Genomic DNA, 20,138 nt, shown 5'->3' with positions numbered 1-20,138 from the left:
TCAAATCATTTTTTTCACAGACAAGGTCACTTGTAGGTGCATAAATTCACATATTCTTTTCACAATTCCACAGGGAAACCCTTAAGAATGTACAAAAACAAATACATGACAGAGTTATAGAAAACAAACTCTAATTTAAGAGCACAATTGTACAACAGGGCCTACAGCCATCACAGGTTAATTGTTATAAAGTTATCTCAGTAAAGGAAAAGAAGCCATGGTGTGTTCCTTTTGATTCCTTCAGTGTTTATCAGTACAAAGTCTTTCCATCTCTTGGGGAATCTCAGGGAACTACTACCATACTCCTGATCTTTGTTCCTCGTTTCCAGTTCTTTCAAAAAACATGAAATCCTGAATAAAAAAGAAAAAAAAAGAGTTTTCGACAACAAATTAGAAGAAATCCCATATACAAAGGGAAGTTATAAATACCAGGCACCATAAGAATAATGAGAAACTATAGCTATGTAAGCTCTGCTTTTCTCTTCAAATTTTAAGGGCAATCAACTAAACCCTTCTCCCTCTCCCCTGTTCTGAACCAGCCTGATGAACCACTGACAAACTCTCTGGGTACCACTTTTCCATAACCCCTTGAACTCTTGCTTCCTGGACTTTTGCGAGCCCTTTCTAGTAATTGAATATTTCTAATTACGAGTTACAGATTTCAGCTTTTGACTCGCGGCTGGTAGAGCCTTAGTTGGAAACCCTGACAGGGAGCTGACTTCTGGTTTGTTTTGAAAGTCACAACGTCAAGTAATGTTTTGCTGGGGCACATGGGTGAAAGAATTGCTTTGCTGGAACAGACACAGGTGAAAGGATGTTCTGATAGAGCAAACACTTGAAAGGGCCCTTCAGGAAGGGGTATGTGTCTGACTCCATAGACGGTGGAAAACGGACACTGAGCATTGGTTTGGTTTGTTCTGTCTTGATATTCTTCTGGCTTGTATTAGTTTGCCTTACATAGCCTTGTTGAGCTAGACTTGTGTTAATGCCACTATTGTGAGAAACTTGCCCAAGAACTGCTCGTGATTTTTCTGCCGCCTCACTTAGGCAGTTTCTTTAGGATTGAACTATAGCTGCTGGTTCATGCCTGGTGTCTGCCTGCCTGAAGGACTGATCTGTAGTTGCTGAGTTGTATTTGGTGTTTGATATGAGAAGGAGCTGCTGCCAAAAAAGATTGAGCTTGCCCCCAAAGAACTATTGCTGAATGAGTCCACTTCCCCCAAATCCTAATAACTTTTCTCTTCCACTATCACAGCTTGGGTGGTGGGCTAGAGGAAAGGTTGAACCCTTATTAAAAGTAGGTTGCAAAAAAATGTATGCCTTCAGGAAACTCCCAGGCTCTGGGTCAGCAATTCTCTTCAACAGGCTTACTACTATCTTTTAAATCTTATACCTTTAATTGCTTTTATCTCTTTTTCTTTTTCTCTTTTTCTTTTTTATCCCATTTGCTTATCATTTGGTTTGAACAATCATAGTGCCACTTCCTTTCAACCCAATTATCAGACTCACTAAGGTTTATCTATGTAAACTTGGATTTCCAACTGTTCTGCCTAATTTTAAATGAGTAAGGTAACTAAAGTCCTAATGACCTTGTCTGTGACCAAAAAAAGCTGCCAACTTCCCTCAAAACAACAATTTCCTGTCTTAGAATCACTCCAAGCCCCAAGACCTTTTTTGGCTTGTGGGTATACATAGTCTCTCCAATCAAGTATACTAGTCTATGTCCAGAGTATCCTGCATAGTGGAATTTCAGAGCTGGTTGAATGGTAAGTGCTGATATTAACAGCTACTCATTTCATAGGGCATCTTGAAACATAAAATTTGGTGAATGATTTCAGAATGACTCTAGAAAGCCACTGCTAAGGAAAATCAGCAGGGACAGACTCACTATGAGGAAACACGCCCCAAGCATCACAGCTTTCATCTTTACATCCAGGTCTAGAGGGAACTGGATCCCGAAGTTATCTGCATCCGTGAAGGCCTCTCTCACAAAACCAGACCACTGCTTGGAAATTTTGCCAACTACAGACTCTTCGTCTAGAGATTTGAGCTGTGTAGCAAAAATAAAGACATAAACATTTTCAAAATTTATGTATGCAAATATAACTTGCAAAGTTACAATTCAAGAAAAGAAATATTTGCCTTAAACCATATAAAGTTCATCAACAAATTGAACTATTCATTGTGGGCAAACAAAACTAAAGATCTCGGGTACCCGCTGAGACAGATAATATAAATTCTTATTCTCAATGCAATACAAATTCAATAGAAAAATTTAAATGTTTTACTGATACATTGTCCTGAACCATTGGGAAAATGACAAAAGCAATGATTCAAATACTCCTTCAAGAATCTTAGCAGAGGCTCATGGCCACCTATTGCAAGAAGCTCTATGGGAGGCTGTTAAGGCAGAGATAGAGTAGGGATGGAAAACTAGTAGGATATTAAAAAAAAAAAAAAAAAAAAAAAAAAAGCATGCAAAGTCAGGACTGCCAATGTGAAAAGATTCCGATTTCAGAACAAAATATGACAGGTTACTGCTCATAGAGAAGTCCTTGCATTCCACACACAGGGTAGTCAGAGTACACTTTCTGTTCCTTTAGGATTAGGTTTTTGGGTGTCTAATTTTATGATAGAGTATGACAGAGAACTTGAGTATTCATCATGGCCAATTGGCTTGGCCTGCACGTATATCCAGTGGGTAGTATCACACAAGATGCTGTGGTCACTGTCCTAGGACACACTTTTCTTGCATAGATGGGAGGTCACAGCATGGTCTTTGTTAGAGCCATCTACATGTGCTTCATCAGTGCCTAGAAACTCAGCTGACCTAATGTCCATATGTAAACACTGTGCTATCTGTTTGAAGTCATGAACCATTAAAGTTGCCTTGGATATGATGTTATGATAAGCTTCTTTAAAGCAAATTTTCTTCTGTAATATTTGAACGTTTTATGTGCAATAGTTGTCATTTAAGCTTTTATAGTCAGTCATCAAAGGCCACGTGAGCCATGACTCACAGAGGACAGGAGGTGCAGACAGTACTAAGCCAAGTGCCATGCTTCACCATTCTTACACTCCTGGTGTGGTGCTTATTTTATAAACCAAGAAAACTAAAATGCCTTTGAAGAGACATTGATAGAAAAATATGGTAATTCTCTATGCGGAAAGTTACAGAAATGGGTGTCTTGCTCAGAAGAGCTTAGTCTCTATTTATCTTTCCCTTGGTGAAGTGAGTTGAACAGTGCCAGGTCCTGAGATGAACTGAGATGAAGGTTGCCCAGGTCACGTGACTGTTTTGGCGATGGCATAAAGGCTGCTTGATCACTGAAGTGAGACAGAACAGGGTCACACTTCCGTGACTGACCCCAGGTAACCGGGCTCTGAGATGGATTTTGTGGAGGGTGTACAGGAAGATGACTCACACCCAGGCAGGATGAACCCGTTCAGCCCGAGGTTAGCTCTCACTACTGGAAATGGGATGTAATTTACATCCCATAAAATATTATGTCTGGACCTTCTATTATATATTTTCAAGCCATTGTTTACTACAGGTAATGGAGGCAGCGAAAAGTAAATCCTTGAAAGGATGAGACTCTTCATACCAGTCATATTGAAGCTGTCACTAATAAAAGTATAATAATCTTCATCTGGATTCTCAGCATCCACATTAAAAGTTGTCATATAAATAAATATCTCTGTTCCACCTCTTCTAGGGAGAGTATACACTGGGGTTTTAGTCAAAACTCTAGAAACCACGAGTACAAGCTTTCCTCCGCATAGCTGGAGCTTGTAATGCAGAACAAAGGAATCAAGAAGAAAGAGCTAAGGAGGCCCACTTCAGTGGCCTGGTCTCATCTTTTAAAACTGCCCAATACAAAGTACAAACATACAGAAGTGAGTCTGTGTGTATGTGTTTCATATGTGTGTAGGTGTTTATGGAGGAACATATCAGCATGCCTTAGTGTGGAATGGAAGTCTTTAGACAGAGCGGTTTACTGCTGAAGCCTTAATTTTGAGACCGGGTCTCTCACTTGCTGATGCAGAAGCCCCAGGCAGCCTTTTGTCCCCTCTTCCCCAGGACTGGAAGACAGATGTGCATTTCCTTCTATGTCATGCTTTTTCCTGGAAGCTGGGGGTCCAAATGCAGTACAACTGTGTAGTGAGGACCTTGTCAACTGAGCTGTCTCCTCACTCAGACATACAAAGGTTCTAAGAGCTAATATTTAATTTTTTTTTTTTACCTTCTCCTTTTTCCCCATTACAGACCTCGGCTTTTTACCTACACTGACCTTGAATCAGAGTAATCACTAATCTGATGAACACATATCCATTCACACTATTTAAGTAATGCAATAATAACAACCTATAGAGATATATTCTTTTCATGTCATGAAAACATGCCCTGTAGACGCTCTGACACTTCTTACCTCAAAGTCAATGTCTGAACAGCAGCTACACACAACACATGGACCAACAACCTTTAGGACATCCTGCTTCTTCTCATTCTGAAGGGTGAACTTAGGCAGACATGGGTGCCAGTTCTGAGTCACATAACCTACTGGTACCCCAGGAGGAGCCTGGATTTCTATCTACAAAAGCAGAGAGTGCACACTTAATGTAAGCATAGCCATACTGTCCAGGTTCAGTCCATCCCTGAAGACCCTTGCTGCCATGGGAACCTCGCACTGACCTCCTGGAGGCAGCAGGGGAAGCAGCAGCTACTGCATCTCAGGGGTCTCTCCAGAGTCATGACTTCTTGGCCATGATTGTCCAGGATCCTCAAGGTGAAGGGTCTAGACGTTCCACAGCAGTTTCGAGTACAGCAGTCAGTATCTTCCACTGCAAAGTAAACTCTCTGCCCCAGGCTGTTCTTAATCTCATATTTATTATTTGTTTCAAAGCCTGTTAAGACTGAAAACATACAGAAAAAAACAAAAATTACCTTCCCCACATTGTGAGGAATAGTGACTCACTCCTAAGGTATTGGGGGGTGGGAGGGGTGCCTGAGCCTAAAAGGCAGTGCAGAGATGATCTAGACACAGGAAATGGCAGTGGGAAGGGGGAACAATATTCAGGTAAGGAGGAATGAAGTCCTTATGAGAGATCTCGAAAGACAGCAAGCTGCATTGTCACCTCCATGGACTCTGTCTCAAGGGGGCTTCAGTGTCTGGGGTGATACACGCTAAAGGGGAAGGAGTATGGCCAGTCATCTGGCAGAGGCTTGCTTTGGGGCTGAGTGATTGTTAAGTTTATATTCTGTCAGTTGAATCAATGCTTTGAGATTTTGATGTATACATGTGCACATATAAGTACACACACACACACACACCCCTTCTTCACCAGTTGAGCAAAAGAAATGGTTGTGCTTGCTATAAAAGTATAGATGTGGAAAAAAAAAAAAGAGTAAAAACTGAAAGTGAATCTGAACAGGGCCTTGGGCCCAGGAATCCATGTTTATCATCTAATTATCTCTCCAAATTACATAATTCAAAGTGGAAGAGAGGTTTTAGACAAGAGGCTCTTAGCAGCCATATCCTCAGACGACAGCCTACAGGGGCCATGACATCATGGGCCGACAGTGTGGTGCTCAGTCATCTCACCCAGAGAGTTTCGAAAGACAGGTCTGGCTAGGCTGACTTCCACATGGAGGTTTCTCTCTTTTCGTTCAGCCAGGGAGACAGAATAAAAGTCCTTCCTCGTCCATAGCTTTCTCATACTAGAGTTATGGTCCATCAGAAGACTGTCCAAAACCATGAGGAATTATTTAAAATTTGCAGAAGCTCAAAGTACCCCTTGCCGTGTGTATGCAAGGCCTTCCTGTCACCGGCAGATGTCCTTTGTCATAATGAAGGCAGTGAAGTGCCTTTGTGGGCTGGGGGTGGTGGCTGAGACACTCTTAGCTCTGCTTTCACCAGAACTTCCTTTCTTTCAACACTTGACTGTCACTCAATTGATTTTTGCAGGACAATTATTATCCAAACTGTTGTTGTTCTATTACCTTAACCTCAGACATTTTTTACCTTATTCATGAAAATTGAAAATATTTTTACAGTCTCTAATTTTCCTTGGGATTCCTAATAAATTAATAAATAAAATTTGAGACCACCGAAACAATTTTATGTGCATATCTTTCTTGCATATTGAGATTTGAATATAAGAAACTCCATATGAACTGATGTACATTCGAAATGTAAGAACCTGAATAATTTCACTATCTTTGTGCTGCACATACTATAACAAAAGTAAATAAAAAGTCAATATGGTAAAATAAGACAATTAAAGACATCCTGTCTTAAAAAAGAACTAAGTGTTGAAAAATAGCGTACTTTAGAATTATGTTGATTTCATGATTTATATGTGATGCTACAGTATCTTAAAGCCTGTAAGTGTAAGAGGAGCTATATTAAAGGACTGAGCATTAGGAAGGTGGAGAACCACAGCAGTAGAGACATCTGTGACTCCTGGCTGACCCTTCCACAGAAGACTGGGAAGACAGTTGACAGAACTGCTTCTATTTCTACAAATCTCATCCACACTACAGATACACACCTTCCAGAAGTTCAATTTGTTGATGAACCAGAATCTGATCAATCTGTTAGACAAGAAGAGAACAAGTGCTTGAAATCATTCACCAATTCGTGTCATATTTGATTTGTTTTTTCATTTAAGAAATAATATTTTTTTTAAAAAATCGCAAAACATTTGGGACAATAACAATTTGGTCCAAAAAGACTGATTTGTAGCAAATTCATGTGTGTATGAAACAACAACATTCTCCCTAAAAGCAAGGTTTCTCAGGGAATACAATACTTCCGTTGATTTATTAAAGCTTTTCTGCTGCAAGATTGAAATAAATCCCGAGGGGCTGATATCACTTGGAATACAGGAGTAAGTGTATACCTTTTCTGGTATATTAAGGGTGCTAATTTTGTCAAAATCTATTTTGAAGTTATTTCACGATCAAAGAATTGCTAAAACTTTCTCCGCCCTACACTTTTGAGTACCCCATGGAAAATTAATTTTGCACAGAGCATCCACAAGGATGCTCGATTGATTGACAACCGGATGGCCATCACGGGCTATTTGTTTATACCATCATTGACTGAATACACTTATTGCTTCTAGTTTCCCTAATGTCCTTCGTCAAACAAATGTTAGAGCCACACTGCTGTAACTCACTGCCATGTAGTGCAGCATATTCTTGGCTTTTTTTCTTTGTGGGATTTTTGAAAATCTCATCCTTCAAAGGACACAAGCAACAAGCATAAATATGAGCTTTATTGATGCTAAAAATAGAAAATATATTTTGAGGGCATGAATTGGGGTCAATATGAAAAAGAACCGAGTTTAGTCCAAAGTCCAGATTAGAAAACTATGTTCACTATTGTAAAAAAATATGTATTATTTTTTTGTACAGCATTTTTTTTCTTCCAAGGAACAAAATAATTATAACACCTGTATTTCAGAGGATTTTCTTTAATGACTAAGTGAGGTGAGACATGAACTGATTAGGAGCCTGAATTGAAAATAGGACTAATAACTTAGTGCCTAGGTAAACTCAAAATGACAGAAAACATAATTACTTTTCACATCAGTATTTTTTCTTAAAAGGGGAACCTGACCTAGAAGACTTAGAAGTATTTGCTAGTAGAAAATGTTATTTTATTTCACATTTTTGTGACTTTTTTTTTTGTTGTTGTTGTTGTTTGCTTTGACACTCCACCCTAAAAACTTGAAATGTGTACTTGTTTTTTGTTTTTGGTTTTATTGTTGTTGTTTTGCTTTTTTTTTTTTTTTTTTTTTTTTTTCTTTTCAGCAGTACATCTTGCATTAACACTTGCCTGAGTTAAGTACTCCAGGCCGGGTGGACAGTTCAGTGGAGCAGGTGGGGCTGGCATCCATGGAGTCCCTCCAGGCCCACCTGGATGATTATACACTGGCTGATTTTGGACAGGAAAACCACCTGGGCCACCACCTGCATAACTTCCAGGTGGGACTGGGTAGCCGGGCTGGGGCCCTGGATAGGGTCCTTGAGGCCCCTGGTAGCCGGCCTGGGGCATGGGGTACGCAGCATGTTCTGATGGTCCTGGGATAAAAATAAGTGAAATAAATCATAATTGCACAAAAAAAAAATTCAGTTCATTAGAAGTCTCCCAATTCTCTACAAGTTGAGTTCTAGTCTCAAAAATCCTACAGATCCAAGATGTATATGATGCTGTAACTTCTTATAGACCAGAAAATGGGTTCTAATCATTGAGACTGGGATGAAAAGAAGTTCTTTCCAGTGGCGAGACATAAACATCCTGACTTCGGATGATAGAATACTCAAGAGGAAGGCTCCAAACAAGGTTTTCAAGAGTAAAAAGCACAATTCTAGAATTTCAGAAAGACCCGGGAAAGAGTTTTTGGTTTTTTTTTTTTTTTTTTTTTTTTTGTCTTCCTGAGGGAGTCCTGGGAATATATAGACTGTTGTTTATCTGCTGGAGCTGAGGGAAAGGCTGGTGCTGTGGTCCCTTGGGTTGAAGAGGTATAATTATACAATACCCAGCAAGGACAATAGGTTCCAGGAAAGAAATGTTTAACGTAAATCTTATCACCACACTGCTGAGAAATCCTGGTGTATAAATAAAAAGAAATTATTCTTTCTAGTACATTGCAGATACCTGTTTGCCAAGAGTTTTAATCCAATATATTTCTTGGCAGTTTTGACCATTAAAAAAAAAATAATAGGAATAGGGCTGGAGAGATAGCTCAGTGGGTAAAAGCACTGACTCTTCTTCCAGAGGTCCTGAGTTCAAATGCCAGCAACCACATGGTGACTCACAACCATCTGTAATGAGATCTGATGCCCTCTTCTAGAGTGTCTGAAGACAGCTACAATGTACTTATATAATAAATAAATAAATCTTAATAAAAAAACCAGATATCATCTCTATTTTCTGAAGGTTACAGATTTAAATTTTACAATTTAGCTCCAAAGACGCTCTAGAAAAACAGTTGATTAAGGAATGTTAAAAAATTATAAGACAAATTATTTTTTCATTATCATTTTGTACTATTAAAATAATTAAATAAGCCCTGGTGGTGAGTTCCTACTACCTGCCCCATAGTTTGGGGTTCCCAAATGAAAGGTATATTATCAGATCCCCTGAGTTGGCCTTACCGACCATTATGAGCCACAGTGAGGATGCTGTGAGTCAAACCCCAGGCCTCTGAAAGGGCAGCAAGGACTCTTAACCACTAAGTCAACTCTCCAGCCCCATGGAAACTCTTAATCAATTAACAGCTAGAAAAAAGGAGAGAATTAATACCTGTGTGTTTCATATTCTCTATGAAGAAATGATTCCAGTGAGCTTCCCTCACTGTATCAACAAAGTAGTTACTACACAGAGATAAAATACATATTCAATTTATTGATATTGTGCTATGTGCAGCAATGATTTCACATTAAGACATGCAAAGGCTAATACATAGAACCCACAATTGATAAATAGAAGACTTCTGACAAAAATTCATGTCTCTTAGCCTCAACAAGATTTAGGAAAAAATCACTATAGCTCAGACAACTCTTTAATTGCCTTCGTAATTTCTGTCATGGCAAAAGGTTATTAAGGATACATATAAGAAGGCTATCATATAGAATTCAGGGGTAGAAGCAGGAGAATTGACTCAAGAGTGCTACAGTCTAACAAACAAATTTACACTCATATGAAGGAGAAAATGTATGAGCAAGATGGCGGCAAAGACTACTTCATGAGGATTACTTCATGCTGACACCTAATGCCTGAGAAATCAAGTGCTCAATGTGAAGGTTTGATGAGAGGTGTTTCAGGTAGAGTGAAATGGAATGTCAAAACCCTCTCCATGACAAGAGAGGGGGACCAGTATATCTACTTCACGTTGGCTGTGAGGTGGAGGGGAACATTCTCTAATGCCCTGCCTTACTTTTTTTTTTTTAACTCAGTGGGAACTGACCCAACACCAGTTTCTTAGGAACTCAGAGCAGAGGTTTTCAAGCCTTGTCTTCATAGTGGAAGCAAATGTCCCTGAGCTCACAGGTCTGCCAGTGAGCTTGCCCTGATACATGTGAGTTACTATGAAGTGAAGGTAGCTAACAACTACAAGGTAGAGTCTTGGGGCTTAGCCACAACATACTCTTTTATTATAAATACCTGGATAAGAGCTAGGATCCACACACAGAGCAGTGTGTAAGATGATCTCTTTGCTCAGCAAACAGAGCAGAGTGCATACCACACTTCCACCCAATCAGAAAACCTTGGTGCTAATCCCCAGGTTGTTTTCTGAAGATGTGATTAGCCTGCTTCTGGGAGATCTGGGCAAACCACCTACACAGTCATTTGCAACGGTCAGGTAATGCTGACAATTGCATTTGCCAAATGAAAAAAAATTTTTTTTCTATTATTTTATGCATTGTTTCAAAATAAGACAATATTTGTATCCTTAGTATATAACAATATGATTACATTTTTCTGCGCCACACACACACACACACAACACACACACACACATACACACAAACCCAAGAATCATCATCATAATTACCACATAAAGGTTTTTGGTTTTTGTTTTTGTTTTCGGTTTTTTCCTTTTTTGAGTAGTGAGGATGGAATTTATGTTCTCACACATGCACGGAAAGCATTCGACAAATTTACTTTATCTAAGCCTTATTTGTGCTTCTTATGAGTCAGGCTTTTGCTAAATATTTGCCTGGCCTTGAACTTACCACCATCTTGCTTGAGCTTACTATGCCCTGGGCTTACAGAATCTCATATCTAGGCTTGACCAAGAATAAAAAGCTGTCTATCACATATGCCACAAAGTAGAATAAGAACCCTAGGTTACTTCAAGTGCTAAGCAGACTTTTCCTTTATCTGTTACTTCACCATTAATTCCCAGTCCTCTATGACTCCAAACACCCATGAAAAACTTTTCAAATTCTCAAGACATGATGACCTCAGTCTTCCCAACAGATGAGCAGCTGACAAAATCAACTCTTGGTTGTTTGTTTTTAGTGAAATATTGTTGCTCGATATGAACATACTTTTGGTTTTACAGTTCTTTACAACCTCTTCTGCTTTCTATAAAAAATATTTCTATGGGGGCTGGAGAGATGGCTCAGTGGTTAAGAGCACCGACTGCTCTTCCAGGGGACCCGGGTTCAATTTTCAGTACCCACATGGCAGCTCACGGCTGTCTGTAACTCTAAGGTCTGGTATTGGCACACAGACATGCAAGCAAGATACCAATGCATCTAAACTAAAAACAAATACATTTAAAAATACTCTGTGGAAAACAGAACAAAAGAAAATCAAAAAGAGTGAAGTTGCCAATATTCTTTCAATACAATTTCATAAAAAGGAATTACTAAAATAAAGACATGCGACTCTACCCTCTTCCTTTCTCTCCCTTCCAATAGTCAGTTGGCTAGTGTTTTTCTCCCACAACAAGTATTTTACCTTGGAGAGTTGCTGGTGGATACTGGGGGGTATACCCAGCTGGCAAATATGCTCCTGGGTGGGGAGTCTCACTTTGATTGCCTGCAATTCAGGAAGAGATACATGCATGTCAGCTTAAATGAGATGTGTTTCAGGAAGAGGAAGGCACTGTACCAAGAAAATGTGTGCTGCTGAACTGAGCCAGGCAGTGTTGTCTCAGCACATCTGCATGCAGAAGAGCTAACATGACGGAGACTTTTGTTCTAAACATGCTGTGAAAACTGCTTCATACAGCTGAAAGAATTGTATGAATTTTACGCTTTTGAAATTTAGCAAATATAGCTTAGGAAAATCATTGGCCTATTAAAACCTATAAGTCGAAGATATTTTGTTTTATTCTTTATCTATAATATGTACAGATAACTACATGAACATAATGAGCAGAAAAGTAATTTTGCCACAGTGGTCAAATAAATTTCTTTAAGCTGAATAAATTACTAGCATGTAAAATAGCTCAAGTCTACACAGAATTTCATTGATGAAATTTTGTTTAATGAAAATTTAGGTTGTTACAAAAGTCATTAAGAAAATAGTGGTCTGGCCTGAAGGTTGTAGATATGTAGATTATGTGAGATGTGAGTATTTTTATCATCTCAACAAAGATGAAAGAAAAAGAAAAAAACATTTCACAGAAAATAATTTGACTCATATTATTTCCAGAGATACGTAATGCTTATCTTCTCAGAACCTTATAAGGCAAAATCTTTTGCTATAGACTTGATGAATGTTATTTTAGAACTTTCCTGAGAGGGAATAAAGACTAAGAACATTATATCAATATTCTTAAATCTGAAAGGATGTGTATGCTATAAAACACATCATCAATGTAAACATCTGAACATTTTTCAGAATTAACAGATTCTGAAAACGTCATTCTTTAATTAGCATGACTAGAATAATCATATAAAAGGTACCCAAAGGCCCAGAAAAGTTCTCTGGATACAATATAGTATTCTGAGCACAATGCACTTATCTGTAAACCTGGCATCTCTCTCTTTCTCTGTGGCTTTCTTGTTACTAACTAAATGGTACCATGGACACTCTTGTCTGGGCTCTCTAAGACCCTGACGACAGTGGCATATCAGTGAATCAGAAAATCCATCTCAGGAACTGAAGGAAGCATTAGTAAATGAGGTGAGGCCTTAGTAGATGATATTACAAAGAAGAAAAGTAAGTATTTGTCATCAACTACTTACCCTGCTTTTCCATGATTTGAACCGTTCTGAAAAAAAGAATATCTGATGTTAGTTCATTGTCTACAAATTGATAGACGAGATATGACGGTTCCAGTGTATTCACAAACTATTCAGGCACAGGGCTAGTTCATCCTGCTGATTTCTTCTAGTCTAGGCTGATCTACCTATGCCAAAGTTTGGGTTAAATGACTTCAAGTTTTTATCTGCACCATTTCTATTTTTAAGAATCAGTTATTTTTGTTGTATGTGTTTGAGTGGCTTTACTTAAGTGTTTGTATATATGTACATGCAGTATGGACCTGCTGCATGAGGAGGCCAGTAGAGGGCTCTAGATGCTCTGGAACTGAAGTTACAAATGGCTGGAAGACAACATATTGTATAGGTGCTAGGACCCAGAGTTTGGTCCTCTGCAAGGTCCTCAAGTACTCTTAAGCACTGAGCCATCTCTCCACCTCCATGTTCCTTATTTCTTATGTCACTGTTTAATACACTTAGTTTACAGAGGTCTATGGCCTTACCTAAACAAGAACTTTAAGGGATTGGAGTTTCCTGTTATTTTTCATATTGCATCCAGTCAAACAACTTGATATTTCTTGCATTTGGTGAACAAAGCCCAGAACTCAGGAAAAAGAATCCTTTCATAGTTACTGAATTCCAATTATAAAATAAGAGCAGATCCCAGATCCCTCTCCCCAACTCATCTGATGTGCAAGATCAACCAGCTCAACAGTTCAAGCTATGAAAATACTTTAATTAAAACATTTTTTCTTTTCACAGTGGTATACATGCAAACACATAATGCCTACATGTAAACATACATGTACACATGCAAGCATACCCCACACAGTGAAAAGAAAATTGTATACATATGTTTGGATGTGGATACTGTATGTTTGCACATGTAGACAATAGCTAGAGATCAGAGAACTCAAGTTGACCCTGGTATCTGCCCCCATTATATTTTACCTTATGTATTGAGGTCAGTCTCCTACTGAGCCTAGAGCTTGCCAGTCCCTGCTAGTCTATCTAGCCAACTTCACTATGGAAATCTTTATTTACAAATATTTCTTCTTAGGATGTGGAAAGAAGGGAATTCTTAAGTCGAGTCAGGTGGATCTCAAGAAAGTGATGGCACAATAAAATTCTATTTGCATAATGTCACCGAGAAGACACTGGGTTTGTTTGTCTTGGGGCTAAAGAGCAGTTCCTGCTTGCAGGGAAACCCCCAAACTGTGCTCATTTTTCTCTCATTTATGTTTTCTTATTACTCTATTCCATAATTATGAGGCTTTCATTATGTCCTCGAGGAGAAGCACGCGTTAGGAAAAATGGCTGCAGAATAAGATGTGGGATCTCCTTCCCATGCAGGGTTTACAACATCCCATGCCTTCAAATGCTGTGTGTAGGATCTAGAGCAAAACAGGCTGCCACTGAGCCTGTGCATGTGCCTCTTAAAATAGAGACCCATATGTGCAATGAATGAAGGCATTTATCACAGGGCTGCCTACCCAGACTGCTCTCCTTAGCTGTAGAATGATCCTCTGCCTTAGTGGAGCCTTGTCAGGGCAAATGTCACCCACCTTTAAAAATAACTTGGAATTATGTTCCCAGTGGAAGCATCTCACTCATTATTTTTTCTGCTCTTGTTTTTTTTTTTTTTAATTTCAGGAGGTTTTTATGAAAAAAGAAAATGATATTTATGATGTACCCAGACAAAGGGAAAGTTTTTAATAAATATATACATAAACCACACCAATGATATGGAATTACCCAGAACAAATGAGAAAATTCAAGAAATACCCTGATTACTATTTTCTTACTTGTAACTATATTATGTGATACATTTATAGAAAAATATGGCACCTTTACATTTTAATGAAAGTATATATAAATACAATTATGTAATTTTGGGGGATTTTTTGTTATGACAACCACAAATTCCCATTTCATTTCTAGTTTTTCTTTTTCTTAACCCTTTTAATTAAGAAATGCTTACTTTTTAGTGTGTATGAAGCATGCAAGCATTTGTCTATGTATGTTTGGCATCTTCCTCAATTTCACTTCATTTTTTCTTTTTCTTTTTTTATTGAGGCTGGGACTTTCACTAAACCCGATGCTGGCTAACTCTAGCCAGTCTATCTACTGAGCTTGACTCTTACTGGGGTTAGGGTCTTGCTTTCTGTATGCTGGGTTTGCAGGCAGTGGCCACAACTGCTGGGCTTCTCCATAGATTCTGGTAATTCCCACCTCCAACCTTCATGTTTGCACAACATGTACTTTATCCACTGAGCCATCTGCTCAGTTCTTTTCTGAGTTTTCTCCTAATTGTAAAACATTCTGGGACAGGGAGACACCATGAGGGGTTATCATCATGTCTTCACGACTCAGACATGATTCAGTGCACACCTGTCTCTTGAAATCTTGAAATTTCTATTGCTTTTAAAAACATGTTGGAGTGCTGTAACATTACCTGTACCTAGAAAATAAGTTGGTTGGGGCAATTGAACCAGAATTTACCTGAACAGCTGAATGAGATTTCACGGTGGGTAAAGAAGAAAGAAAACCTTGATAGGAAAAGTGGTCCAACAAAATCATGCCGGTGAGAAACAAATCAAATACTTTTCAGGTTCTTTTGGTTGTGTTTGGGTCACAAGTCAAACAATTCTTAGGTACTTTTTAGTTACATATTTTAGAAAGGCTTTGTGCTTTTTGGAAAGGGTTAGCAAATAGTTACAAGGAAACACATTTCATCTTTCACATTCTGGGTTCAGTGATAGATTCTCCAACCTAGGCAGATGGATATGCAAATATATTTCCTCAAATGGTTCAAGGCATTTCTACAGCACTTCAAGGCACTGGTGAGCATGTGCGGAAACAGAACCCCTGACTGGGCACTTGTACCAGAAGGGCATTGCTTACAAATGCAATATCCTTTGAAACAGAACACTTCCCTCTCAAAATCCACATCACTATTTCATGATCACAAAAAAAAAAAAAAAAAAAAAAAAAGAAAGAAAAAAAGCTTAAACCTTGAATGAAACATGGGCAAACTTTGAATGAAACTAGATTATATCAACTAGAACCCGCTGGAAACAGAGTTGTCGAGAAGTCTACAAAAATAATAAGTAAATTTAAAGGAGCAAAAATACATCTCAAAACCCAGTTACTCTTACTGGGGTTCCTGTGTGATTTCAAACTAGCCTTCTGGGAAGCTCAATGATTTTATTTCAATTTTTGGTTCTTTGTTTGTTTTGCTTACTTATAAATTGAAGCCCTGGAGTTCACTGAGATTAGGTTGTTGTTTACTCCTTCTTAGTTCACTAAGTAGATAAATTAAGACAGCCCATTTCCATATCCTCATATCATTATCTCCGGTTCAGTGAAAAAAAAGAAAAAAAGGCTTCCAACCTTCTAACAAATGAGATTTGTTAGCACGCATTTTAAAAGGGCACTTTGTTATGTGAGACAGCAAAGCTTGGGGCTCCAGTTTATTCTTGGGGGTCAATCGTTTCGTTGCTCTGTCCAGAAGCAGGGACTCTAATCTGGTTTACAAACAGTCTATTTCTTTATGTTTGTTCATTACTCAAAGCGGCACAGTTGTTTTAAGAATCCAGGTAGAAAGCTCTGTTGTTAGGAAAACTCAAGATGGAAACTCCTCCTCCCCCCTCTCGTTCCCCCCTCCCCCAAGTGCCTGGTGCTTTTTATTAAGCTTCACTAGTAACCACTACTGAGCTCCAACTGCTGCTAAGCCGGAAGAAAGTGTAATTGTTTGGGAAGAAAGTGTAATTGTTTGTATTGGAACAGGAGATGTGGCCATACCCAACTTCCAGGAATAAGATTACAGAAATGGAGCCGCACAGGAACCAGGGGGAAGAGGTGTAGGTACGAGGGCTAGGTCAAGTATTTCATATGCTAAAAGCTAGTTCTTTCCACCTGGTTCTTTATCCAGCTTATATTAACTGATGCAAAAGAGATGACTCTTTAATAGTTGTCTTGGTTGGTTTTCCTTTTTTGTTTGTTTTGTTTTTCTATAGACAGAATTTCTCTTGTGTAGCCCTGGCTGTCCTGGAACTTGATGTATAGACAAGGCTAGCCTCGGACTCAGAAATATTTCTGCCTCTTCCTCCCAAGGGATGGGATTTCTTAAAAGTGGCTTAAATCTTCTAAGTCTTTTACTGTTAACAATGTTCATCTCAGGGAAGAGATGAACATACATGAAGAAACCCTGTCAGAGTCCATGGTATGTAACAGAAGACTGAACCTGCCACTAGTGGTCTTAACCCTCTGACCTTTAACCCGTTCTATTCCTTACTTTTGTTTTCTAGAATGCTATGTATAGTTTGGGTTCTAGCCACAATCCCAAAGATTAGGGTTAAAGAGCTAGCAGGCTCTTTGAATGATCTCTCTCTCTCTCTCTCTCTCTCTCTCTCTCTCTCTCTCTCTCTCTCTCTCTCTCTCTCTCTCCCTCCCTCCCTCCCTCCCTCCCTCTCTCTCTCCCCTGCTCCTTCCTCCCTCCCTTCCTCCCTCCCTCCCTCCCTCCCTCCCTCTCTCCCTCCCTCCCTCCCTCCCTCTCTCTCTCCCCTGCTCCTTCCTCCCTCCCTTCCTCCCTCCCTCCCTCCCTCCCTCCCTCCCTCCCTCCCTCCCTCCCTCCCTCCCTCCCTCCCTCCCTCTCTCTCTCTCTCTCTCTCTCTCTCTCTCTCTCTCTCTCTCTCTCTCTCTCTCCCCTGCTCCTCCCTCCCTCCCTCTCTCCCTCCCCTCTGTCTCTGCACCCCCCAATAGAAATGGGAATCCAACTTGAGCTCTGCGCGTTTGAAAAGAGCGCTACCACAGAGCTATATGTGAGCCCAGCTTTTGCACTGCTTCGGGGCTGCTTTAGTCTGTGAAGCAGTGCGCTAAACTGGGGAACTAGCGAAGAAGTGACGCGAGTGGATTCCGAGCAGCGGCGGGGACAGCAGGACTTCTGGCTGAGTTCCCTCCCCACTTCCGGGGTCACGAGTCCAAGTCTCGTTGCCATTTCTCCCAGTCATCAGACCATAACCTCTGCCACCGGAGCAAACCGTCCCAGTCCTTGCTCCTGCTCGCCCCCCACTCAGCCACTCCCACCCACTCCCGCGCCCCATCACCGCACCCGACTCCGGTGCTCGCACAGACCGCGAGCTCGGTCCCCGGACAGCACAGACCGCGGGGACTCACCTGAGGCGCCTTCTGCTCCGAGGTCCGCAAGGTGGCCAGCTGGCTCCTAGCAGTCGTGAGTCCCAATCTCTTTCTAGTGGTGCAGCTGTACCCCAGTTTTCCCTAAAGCCCCGCAGAGGGACTCACTCTGAATGTCGCGAGCTCAGCCACCACTCTAGAATCCTCCAGCTGAGCCCAGGGGCCAGGCAGGGCAGTCCACCTTGCCCGCCCCGCCCACGGCCAACGCAAAAGGAAGTGGGGTTTTGATGGCCTTGGAAAGAAAGGCTATTCATCACCTAGGGAGTGGCCTCTTCAAGAAATTTTCTTTACATTGCTGATCTCAACCCCTCAACCTATTTGGGTTCTGTGGAAAAATTGGGCTTCCTCAAAACTACTGCTTTGCACACGTTCCTAAGTGGTAACATCAATTGCCACACCTGTTTCATCCTCCCTGTCTGCACTTTCAGGTTTGTTGAACTCATGCCCTAGCAGCATTTGTCTCCTCTTTTAAAAAATCTTATGGCTTTTTTATAAACCGTCTGATGCCTCTTGCTATTAGCAGTCTTTACTTTCTTTTTGCTTCAGTCTGTGGAAAAGTACCATCCATCCTTAACTGGGAACAAAAGTCAGATTTGCTCTGAACTATTGCTTGCTCTCCAGAAAAATCAGCATCTGCTTTGTATAGTAAAAAAACGGTGCTTCTCAAATTACAGCCCGCAAAGAATCGCCCAGCTAAAAGTGCGTTGGAAGGCCATGCCTTCAAATTTTCTCATTTAGTATGCCTGGTGTGGGCATTTCTAAGAAATTTCCCTATGACTCGGAAGGTACTTCTTCCTGCCTGCGTTTTATGAATCATTTGGTAGTCTTGGGGAGGGGAGCTATGAAAAGATGTTGAAAGAGTGACAGATGAATTTTAATTAGTGAGCTTGCTCTTCTTTGGCTGTGATTGGTGCATTACTAAGTATATTCAACTAAAAAATCTGGGGAGCATTTTGGGAGGGGCTCACTACTTGTATATGTGTATGTATTTCTGGACACACATAAATACCTGTGTGCATCCAATATTATTCTTCCGTAGAAAGCAACGATACATGGAAAAGTGAACCTCACATATAAACAGAGTCCAAGAGCATAGCACTTGACATAGCTCAACGTGATGTGTAACTTCAAATGGCTTGCTGTTAAAAACTCAGGATACTTATCATTACTCTTTTCCTGATTTCCTTTAAAAAAAAAAAAGATTTATTCCTTTTATTTATATGAGTACACTGTAGCTGTCAGGCACACCAGAAGAGGAGACTGGATCCCAGATGGTTGTGAACCACCACGAGGTTGCTGGGAATTGAACTTACTAGAGCCTCTGGAAGAGCAGCCAGTGCTCTTAACTGCTGAGCCACCTCTCCAACCGAAACAAGGATCTTCACTACCCTCTCTTTGCATAAATGGAATCTTTCCTTTGAATTGTATACTATAGTATAGTTAGAGTTATTTGAGATTCTTTTTGTTTGTTTTAACTTAGGCAGTTGAAGTTTATTTATAGGTAAAACCTTGAAGAGCTGAAAACATTAAGTTTCAGCCAGTCTAAGTAAGAGTCTTCCTACTGCTTTCACTTCGGTTGTTTCCTGGGCTCCCTGCTGTTAGCAGTAGCTCCTGGCCACGTGGCAATCAGTGAGAAGGGGGTCCTGGGCAGCAGCTGCCAGGAAGTGTCTCACTTTGGGTTTGTTTCCCCTCCTGATCTCTTTCTACCCCAGGCCCACCTAAGTTTTCTACTTAGAGAAACTAGCCTTAGCAAATGAATTAAATGTTGAGTCGCCAACACTAATTCCCTATTAATAAGAGGGGGCCACGTTGTTTTAGTTAATGTTTGTGTCTTCCCATCTTCCAAACTTTATTAGCATAAACTATTAAATGGGTCACAACTGAATGGGCATATTCCTGTTTGGGGGTGGTGGTGAGGTGGTGTCTGTATATATGTGTGTGTGCATGTGTGTGTGTGTGTGTGTGTGTGTGTGTGTGTGTGTGTGTGTTGGCATGAGTGTGTGTTGGGAGCTGCTTCCTAACAGTATACTAAGCTTCAGGCTGTGTAACCTTTAGTGTACTTCTTTCCATGTTGTTAGAGGCTTTAACATAGTGCCCATACACAAAGGAAGAGAAAGGGCTTAGCCACACAGAGAGGTCTGAAGAGCCACAGAATGAGCTAATAAAACCTATCCCTTCTGTTTGCCTCCTGCAGTCTGAATTAGGTTAAAGA

The 20,138-nt window shown here is 40.2% G+C and overlaps 1 protein-coding gene across 1 annotated transcript; it reads right to left on the bottom strand.

Moving 5' to 3' along the window:
* Positions 1-17,968, bottom strand: LOC308434561 (phospholipid scramblase 1). Its single transcript, XM_080934870.1, has 9 exons — positions 17,909-17,968; positions 12,716-12,741; positions 11,481-11,561; positions 7,845-8,089; positions 6,553-6,595; positions 4,690-4,914; positions 4,431-4,588; positions 1,889-2,050; positions 1-351 (listed from the first exon to the last, which is right to left on the bottom strand). Exons 2-9 carry the CDS (start codon positions 12,726-12,728, stop codon positions 295-297), a joined length of 984 nt encoding a protein of 327 aa, XP_080790996.1. The 5' UTR covers positions 12,729-12,741; positions 17,909-17,968; the 3' UTR covers positions 1-294.
* Between the last annotated feature and the right edge of the window lie 2,170 nt (positions 17,969-20,138).

This window comes from Micromys minutus (assembly GCF_963924665.1).
Source record: "Micromys minutus genome assembly, chromosome: 21".
NCBI classification, from domain to species: domain Eukaryota; kingdom Metazoa; phylum Chordata; class Mammalia; order Rodentia; family Muridae; genus Micromys; species Micromys minutus.
This window is presented reverse-complemented; position numbering and strand designations above follow the sequence as displayed.

What these genes read in the sequence shown, in the direction of transcription:
- LOC308434561 (XM_080934870.1), bottom strand. An exon ending in GTTCAGACATTGACTTTGAG is followed by an intron (nt 2,051 to 4,430) that starts GTAAGAAGTGTC and finishes TTTGCTACACAG; the next exon opens with CTCAAATCTCTAGACGAAGA. An exon ending in TTGGGGCGTGTTTCCTCATA is followed by an intron (nt 352 to 1,888) that starts GTGAGTCTGTCC and finishes TTTTTTATTCAG; the next exon opens with GATTTCATGTTTTTTGAAAG.